We start from the raw sequence: 9,637 nt of genomic DNA on the forward strand, positions 1-9,637 counted from the left end.
GCCCGCTTATATAGCCATATAACCCGCCCATTCTGGCGGGCTTTGTCGCCATAGTTTGTTTTTATTACGCTGCACGAACCAATGGTGCAGGGTAGACTGCGTTATTGAAAAGGCTTTAGTATTCGGAGAAAAAGGAGTTTTCCCCATAGCGTCTTAAGCAGACGCAGTACTCGTTCCCGTATCTCAGGGAACTGAGGTTACGTTAGTAACCGAGTACGTTTTTTCGCGGTCCATATGGCTTCATTGAAGGTCAACGGATAGATTTTGATGGGTGAAGTGTTACGTTTTTAATTGACAGGTAGTTGGAAACCTTTCAGTGGGACACTGGAGCTCTATTTGTAAGTTACGGTTCATATAGAGAGTGAGTGTGAATTCACAAGTGATGGTTTGATTTGTGTTTTTATTTACTAGAGTTTTTGGTTTACTAGTTTTTTTCCTTTTTCTCTGTTTTAGTGTTAATGATCATGGACAAAATTGTATTTGGTTCTCTGAATGTTAGGGGCTTAAAAGACACTGTTAAAAGAAGACCGTTTTTTTTATTTTGCAAAGGACAGAAAGCTCATTGTGTGTTTCTACAAGAGACTCATTCTTCGGGTTTGGATACCTCTTTCTGGACTGGGGTGACAAGACTTTGTTCAGTCATGGTTCTAATCAATCTGGAGGAGTGGCAATATGCTTTAATAAATGTCCTGGGGAAGTCATCACTTATAAAGCGGATGGAAGAATCCAGAAGAGAATTAACATTTTGGAGCCAGGGTTTCTCTTTCAATTCTCCCATGGTTTTTAACATCACACATAAACAACATAACCATATTCATTCATGTGCTGTAACTAAAAGAGATGATCGATCAGTTCACGTGCTGCTTGAACTGTGGCTCTAGAGTCACCAAACTGTGGGTCTATTTATTCTTTGAACTTCTTAAAAATGACAAAAATTTTAAGCTGACAATTTGTTTTATACTAAGTAACCTGCTTTGTCCCGCAATGTATTTTCACTGTGTAAGAACATGTCATGTGACTTGTCGGACATAGCAATAGTAGGCTATCTTGTTTTTGCGAAAGGTCAGTTTAGAAAGGCCTTTCTAAAATTGTTCTAAAAAAATAAAAATAGTTAATTGTATAAATGTAAACAAGTGCATTACAAGTTTTTTATGACATGTTGAATAACTGACTGTACCTTTTACTTCCAGTTTTTCTGTCGCTTTGGTACATTTCTCAGATCACTGCTTAAAGGGGTCATATGATGCTTTTTTAAAGATCATTATTCTGTGTATTTGGTGTAACAGAATATGTTGACATGCTTTAATGTTCAAAAAACACATTATTTTTCAAATACTGTACATTATTGTAGGTCCTCTATGCCCCGCCTCTCTCGAACGCTTCGTTTTCTACAAAGTCCCGCCTTCCGACAAGTGCAGTCTGCTCTGATTGGCCAGCTGACCCAGTGCATTGTGATTGGCCGAACCCCTCGGGAATTGATGAAAGGCAAGATCTACCTATAGAGGGATAGGTAGAAAAAGACAGCCCATAGTTCCTTGAGCCCTTTTATTTAGGATTGTAACTGAATTTAACATTTGAATTGTATTTGAATTGCATTTTTTTTAATGTTGCAAACATGAAAACTGTATCAGTGTTACAATACTGTAATACTGTAAATGTTGCAGTCAGCAGCACATGAAGCTCCACTGTATAAAAACTGTCACTGTTAACAGGAAAATTATTTGTATCTGAAGGTATTACTTATAGCGTTGGTCATTTACTTGGTCCAGGTTTTAAAAAAAAATTTTTTTATGTAAATATCATTTTTTTCTGTATCAATATTCTCATCAGTGTTATACCAGCTTTTACATACTTCAGTCTGCATATTTGTGATATTTACTCCATGGCCATTATTTACCTTTACCATTTTAACCTTATTAAGTGTATGAATCTTTTCAAATGTCAATGTCTTATATTTGGTCAAAACATTCAATTATAATATGACACTGTAGGGCTTTTACAAGTCAAAATAAATAAATTACACTGCAAAATTACAGCTGCAAAAAGCAGTAATGTGTCAAATTAATTTTTGAAAGTACTAAAAAAGTACTAATAATAATGTTGGAAGAAATTCCATGTTGCCAATATAACAGTGTACTCTGTCAGTATTACCTGATGTAAACTATGACGATCATTGAAAATGCACAAGACTGGACTTTATCTATATGGATTATATCAATTTTAACAAAATCGACACATTATGAGTGAGTGCAATGAGTTCTTAAACACAAGAGATCTTTTTTGTGTATAGAAACAAACAGCTGGTGCTATGAAGAAAGAATTGTATTCATTAGTATTATGACAAATGTAAGATCCAGACTTTTTCAAGGGAAAACATAAACCGACACAACAATGTGGATGGGTTAAATAAGAACACACATACACATAAATTTAACAGACGCAGACGTCACGTTATAAATCAGACGGAGATGTCACGTCCATTGAGAGGAATAAATGAAGGGCAAGTTAATTGTGCACTCGCTGAAACACTGCACTGACCCGTGTGAGTAGCGTGCAGGGCTGGACTGGGACAAAAAATCGGCCCAGGCATTTTTTGGTCCAGGCGGCCCACCACCATTTATATATATATATACTGTATATATATATGATATACACTACCAGTCAAAAGTTTTTGAACAGTAAGATTTTTAATGCTTTTTAAAGAAGTCTCTTCTGCTCACCAAGCCTGCATTTATTTGATCCAAAATACAGCAAAAGCAGTAATATTGTGAAATATTTTGGGGTGAAGCGATCTTTATATAGGCGGAGCAAAATACTTAATCGCTCCGTCTATAGCGCATTGTGATTGGATGGTTTACGCTGTCAATACAGGAGACAAACCAATGGGCCACTGGCTGCTCGCTGTCCGTGCGTGATGGTCCTTGGCAAAAAAAACAAAAAACCTTCTGTCCGCCCCTTAGGTGCGTCGGCCCGCCGGGAAAATGCCCGGTATGCCCGATTACCAATCCAGCCCTGGTAGCGTGTTATGATACATGTTAGTGAAAAAAAAAAAAAAACTTCACTGCTACACGTGATTCACACGTGACGTCTGACTCGACACTTCAACACACCCCATAGGACAGTCTCTAATTGGTTCATGTTTGTGGAGAGCGCGGCGTTTTCTTCTGATGTTTTCTTTATTTTTTCAAAGGCATGACATTTTGTAGTCATGTTGAATGTGTGTGTGTGTGTGTGTGTGTATATATATATACCATACGACTATAAATGACAAGAGTATTGTTTCCCATTAACATTATAACTTGAATAAACTCAGCAAAAACAAAGTTATGACTGCTGCGTATTTTCTGTAGCCTACACTTCAATACTGGTCTGCGCTTGACTGTAGTCATGTTTGTCTGCTTATTTAGTTTACTGAGTTAATTTAACCTATCGCAATTTATTGAAACTGTGTGAACTAGGGTAACTACTCAGTTAAGTCTAGATCTTAACTGCTAGATCTGATTACTTTTCGTCTCTTTTAGAAGAAATCAAACATAACCCCAGGTATTTATTCAATACAGTGGCTAAATTAACGAAAAATAAAGCATCAACAAGTGTTGACATTTCCCAACAGCACAGCAGTAATGACTCCATGAACTACCTTACTTCCAAGATCGATACTTTTAGAGATAAAATTGTAACCATGCAGCCATCTGCTACAGTATCTCGTATTTGAACGAGCTTGCATTATAGTCCTCCACGTCCACCGAGTTCTCAAAACTCTGGCAATTTGATAATACCTAGAATATCAAAATCAATTGCGGGCGGCAGATCCTTTTCCTATTTAGCGCCCAAACTCTGAATGAAAAACAAAAAATTAAGCGGAATTCTTGTTTTTTCTTTTTTTTAAACAGGACCGAAATGGCAAGTTTTTTCAGGGACAGGAACCCCCCCCCGTCTGAGGGTTGTCCCCCCTAAAAATTTGATTAAAACCACACTGTGTATTGTAAATAACAATGTTTTATACTTTAAATAACTTTGTAAGTAGTTAAACAACACCCCTAATGTGATATTTAGCTCCTGGAATGCGAATTTTACTGGTGGAACCCCGCCGAAAAACGTGTATTTTACCCCCGGAACGTGATTTTTACCGGGGAACCACCCTCGAAACTTGGGCTAGTTTTGAGTAGCAATTTTTTGCGAAAACCTGGCAACCCTGCATCACCTACACACTAGTCCGGTGAGTGAGAAAAGTTGTGGAACTCGGCTGTCAAGGCTATTTTATTCACTTAAACATCAGTGATTATTTTCTCTTTAATACAGATGATGCCAATGTATTTTTTGACTAGTCCGCTATTTTAGCAATAATAACGTTACCTGCTTGACGGATAGTAATGTCTACAACGGACACGACCGCTGTTGCGGCGCGACAGAGCATTAAGTTGTCTCCCTGCTACAATAAAAGTAGTAAGGCTTTCCTCTGTGTGTACATCGTGTACTAAGACCGATGGAAAATGAAAAGGCGCAATGATATTACTCATATACAACTCTGCAACTACACAAACTTAGTGCCGGTCACGTTGGAAGTTACCTAGCTGGGGACTATTTTCAGGCGCTGCGTAATATCATTGCGCCTGCTGCACCCATGGTACGGCAGCAAAGTTCCTTGATTATTACGCCAGAATGGGAGTATAGTTCCTAGCCATATCGGCCTAGAAAATCGCAACTTTTCATTTTCCGTCGGTCTTAGTACACGATGTAACTACAGAAGAGTCAAGTTTTGAATAGGAAAAATAACTCTTTGGTCATTTTTGAGCGAGATGCTAACGGTCTAATCAGATTCAATGATCTATGCTAAGCTGCAGCTAAAAGTGCTACCGCCAGACCCGGAGATTTGCTGAATGGATTCGAAAACGGTAAAACTCAACTGTTTAACTCTAGGGGAGTTGGAAAATGAGCCTATTTTCAGAAATAGTGGCGTGTTCCTTTAAAGGGTAGTTGCATATATCGTAGAGACACTGGTTAGACTAACCAGTGTCTCTATGATATATGCAACTACCCTTTAAACGTGCCTAGAACAGTTCAATTCACTCAAAAAATCACTTACTTACCCTCATGCTGAAAGCTGATGGGGTCCAGAAGTTTCAAAAAGGACTGGTTGCATAAACATAATCCTTAAATGCAGTGGTTTAATCCAAGTGTCTTCTGAAGTTTTATTTTGGACCAAACTTTAAAACTTTTTTGTTTGTTTGTTTTGTTTGTTTGCTTAACTTTTTTCAAGATTTTTCCCCCTAAATCATATTGAAATTAAAAAGAAGGGTTCAATGAAAACAACTTTAATAGTATTTCTATAAAATGGGCAAGACAGAGCAAAGCCTGTATTAAAAGTTTCAGTAAAATCAAAGGTCATCAGTGTAACATACAGCAGCATGAGCGCACACACATACACTCTCAAAATAGGTTTACAGTTGCGCTTTTATGTCTGCATATTGCACCAAGGCATCAAGACACCCCCTAATATAGCACAAGGTGTAGGGCCAATGGATATTAGAGTATAACCTGTTCTAGTATAAAATTAAATTTATTTGATAGACACAGATCTTATTCTCTCATGTACCATAACAGCACAGGGAATGAACTCATAATTCTCTGGAATGTTGTTCCTAGAATATTTGCATTGCTCTTAATAATTTAATTATATCACAGTACACAGTCTTTCTTCCCATTCACACATACAGATATTCAGTGTAAAAATAACATGCTCAGTGCATCTATACATCTCTAGTCACACAGCCAAAAAGAGAAGCAGCACTAGAGACAGCCTGTTATGTGTAGTAAAAAAAAAAAAAAACATTGATAATTACTCTCTGTGGTTTACAATATAGCAATAAACAGTGATTACTACTGTCCGAGCTGTCATTAGACAGTGGCTGTCATAACAGTTTAACCTCCCCTTTTTGGTCCTCGGAGTCTTTTTGTGCAGATAGGTGAATAGGGATTTGAAATTGTGAGTTTTGATATGCAGGCATATAGTAAGCCCTAAATTTGTGAATTACTCTTAAAATAACAGGCACCAAAAATGAGCAACGGGTTTGGCTACAATGCTGTGCTTACGTATAGATTTGGGATATATTTTATGGCTAGCACCAAAGAACAAACTACATGAGCTTTGCTCAACACAGAGAGGAGAGGAGGGACGTTGAGGAAGGTCCTTCATCTACACAGCGTTTGTTCAAAGTGATCATCAATGAATATCTGTGTATGAAGCCACCCCACTTTTTTAATTACAGCAAATTCTGCTATACATAAAGTAGTACTGTGGTATATAGGAACAGTGCTTTACTATTACAACATTTAAAATTCATAAAATATTTATACCTATAACATGATTCCAGTGTTTTTAAGACTATTCCTCATAATAAAGTAGTCTGGCACATAGTTAAAAAAAAAATCAAAAGAAAAAGTTTCTTGTGCAGTGAGGCACGTTTACCTTTCGGTATAAGATGCACTTTCTCTGAGCTTGTGCTTTGATTTGTCCGTTTTCAAAAGTCTATGAGTCTCAATACATTAACATAGTTGTACAATAAACACCTTATTTCTGGATAGCCAAAACTTGCCTTGCTGTGTCTTGGTTTAGGGACTCCTGTTTCTCTCTAGAAGGACATGCTGGAGTTATTTATTGTTTATGGATTTTTCAGTGGAGGAAGAAAAAGCTGACATTTTCTGTTTTGTTACCTTGTATAAGGCAATTACATCCGATGTCAAGTCAGAGTTTTGTATGGTTCTCCTGTGGTCAGAGGCAGTCGATATTCAACAGAATAAAAAAAGCGTTAGAAGCTTAGAATTTCTTTTCAATTATTCCTACAGACTCCTGACCTTTGAAGATCATTTAGATCCATGGCCATCATTTTCACAAGATCATAAATAAGCTGTATTTCATTTTTGTAAACAGTTTTGCTGCACATAATGGTGCTTTATGGTGAACCCTTCAGTTTGGAGCCTGATGTTGTGTTTCCCTCGGTTTATGAAGGATGAGCCACAATGTGGGCCATCCAGTTGACTTTGGTGGTCCAACTCTCTCGCAGAGCTTCATCAAACTTCTGCCGGAACTGTTTGAGGGCCTCCTCATCAGTTTTACCTAATGCCAGAGAGTCCTGAAAGACAAACATACAGCTGGTAACATTATGTATTTATTTTATTTTATTATTTTATATTTTATTGTATATTTTGTTTTATTTTATTTTACCTTACCTTCACATTTAAAGGGATAGTTCACCCAAAAATGAAAATTAGCCCATACTTTACTCACCCGCAAGACATCCTAGGTGTATAGGACTTTCTTCTTTCAGACGAATCCAATTGGAGTTATATAAAAAATTGTCCTGGCTCTTCCAAGCTTTATAATGGCAGTGGGCAGGTGTTTCTGTTCAACAGTCCAAAAGAAGTCCAATAAAGCGCATCCATCCGTAATAAAAAAAGTGTCCCACATGGCTCCGGGGGGTGAATAAAGGCTCCTGTAGCGAATCGATGCGTTTTTGTAAGAAAAATATCTATATTTAAAACTTTATAAACTGTAATCTCTAGCTTCCACTAATATTATGTGCGTTCATTCCGGGCGGATGACGTAGGACGTATGTGTAGCGCATGCGCCGGTGAGAAGTGACGAACACGGAAGCAGAGAGGAGAGAACAAAACAAAACACCGGTCACGAATTAGAAGTACAAAACGAGGATTTGTAAAGTAAAATGCCGGAGGATTTCGATATAAGCCAAGAGGAGACTGGTTTTCCTTTGCTAAAGTAAGGAAACTTTGCTTCCTTTGCTCCTGTAAACAAACGTTGGTTTTCGCGAGACTAGCATATTCTCACCGACGCATGTGCTACGCATACATCCTACGTCATCCGCCCGGAACGGCTTCCATGTATGACAGTTAGCACAAACTACAGAAAAGTGGTTATAACGTTTTAAATATGGTTATGTTTCTTACAAGAACGCGTCGATTCGCTACAGGTCTTTATTCACCCCCTGGAGCCGTGTGAGTCACTTTTTTTTTATTACGGATGGATGCGCTTTATTGGACTTCTTTTGAACTGTTGAACAGAAACACCCGCCCACTGCCATTATAAAGCTTGGAAGAGCCAGGACAATTTTTAATATAACTCCGATTGGATTCGTCTGAAATAAGAAAGTCATATACACCTAGGATGCCTTGAGGGTGAGCAAATCATGGGCTAATTTTCATTTTTGGGTGAACTATCCCTTTAACACAGCTATGCATTGACCTAAACTTATGTTATAATGATTTCATTCTGTTCTCAGTCTCTTTTTTGCAGTACACTAACTCAAAAACATAAAACAAATAGAGAAACATGACAGGTAAATAAACAAAAGTTTTACAAAGAAAATAGCTTTTTCTCTTCCTCCACCCCCTTTTTTTCCTACCCTCTTCTCCCTCCCAACCTCCCTGCCAGCAAGGGCGGAGACAATAAGAGAGAAGATAATAAAGATAATAATAATATCTTTAGGGGTGGATGTTAGTGAAAATAAGGAGTGGAACGAAAAAAATAATAAATTGAATACATAAAGCCAAGATAGTATGGATTACAGTTGTAGGAACAACAGCTAGAACAATAAGATCAAAGACAAACATTTATTAATTGTATCATGTATTAATATAATAAATAATAGTAATATGAGTAACTAATGTATTTATGATTAAAGGAATTTACGTACTGAGGTACTGTTACGATCTCTAGCTGGAGTGCCCACAAGCTCCGCTAGAGGGCACCTCATCCTGAACTCTTTACCATTCACCCCCGGACTCCATTTCCCATAACCCTTTGCCTGGACACATCATCAATTGCAATCACCTGTCTCTCATCACCTCATCAGTCCAACACTATAAGAATGGCACACACACACACTATTTCATCGCTGGTTATTGAATGTTCGTATGTTTTTCTAGTGTTCCTAGTTTTGCCCTACCTGTGTTTTGACCCTGGTTTGTTTCCTTGTTCTTGATTATTTACTGCCTGCTATTATCATTGCCTGTTTGTGTATTACTTTTCTGCCTCTGCCTTGTGTTTGCCGTTTCTGGACTCTGCCTGTTTTGACCATGCTCTCTTTTAATAAAGTCTGCAATTGGATCTCCACTCCCACGTTACAGGTACATTAAGTACTGCAAGGTTTTTCCACATACGAATTTGATTTAGCTTTGGTTAATATTTAAGGATCAGAGGAGTGGAGTGAATGTTTGAGTAAATCTTTGTAGTTGATATTCAAATGCAGATGCATATCTCTGCTTAATAATATGAACACTAAAAACAGTGGTTCCCAACCGGGGGCCCTTTTCAATAAGGAGGTTCAACCAACTCTGAGTTTAAACTTGAACTCTGAGTTGACTTACCGTGAGATGGGAAACTGAGTTTTCAGTTTCAGAATGGCTGAATTGTCTTAGTTCATTCAATGCAGTATGTTGACTCCGAGTTTAGCGCGTGCACCACGACTATGAAAAGTCATGGGGCCCGTTCTTCGTACGTCGCTTATTACATCCGAGATGAAATGTCACATCCAAGATGATATCATTGCGCTAATCAGGATCTGGCTAATTCGGTTCTTCGAACGCACCTGTTGTTTTTGATTAGTATGGCTGGATTGAG

The 9,637-nt window shown here is 37.9% G+C and overlaps 1 protein-coding gene across 2 annotated transcripts in view; it reads right to left on the reverse strand.

The window, feature by feature from the left end:
- Positions 1-5,707: 5,707 nt before the first annotated feature.
- Positions 5,708-9,637, reverse strand: part of LOC107747314 (phosphatidylinositol 4,5-bisphosphate 3-kinase catalytic subunit beta isoform-like) — a 109,755-nt gene continuing 105,825 nt past the window's right edge. For both annotated transcript variants that reach the window (XM_016561779.1, XM_016561778.1), the window contains exon 24: positions 5,708-7,133. In XM_016561779.1, the coding sequence (XP_016417265.1) occupies positions 7,002-7,133 (132 nt within the window). In that variant the 3' untranslated portion in view covers positions 5,708-7,001. The remainder of the gene's footprint in view (positions 7,134-9,637) is intronic.

This window comes from Sinocyclocheilus rhinocerous, unplaced genomic scaffold (genome assembly GCF_001515625.1).
Source record: "Sinocyclocheilus rhinocerous isolate Xijiao unplaced genomic scaffold, SAMN03320098_v1.1 scaffold4395, whole genome shotgun sequence".
In the NCBI taxonomy this organism is placed as follows: Eukaryota; Metazoa; Chordata; class Actinopteri; order Cypriniformes; family Cyprinidae; genus Sinocyclocheilus; species Sinocyclocheilus rhinocerous.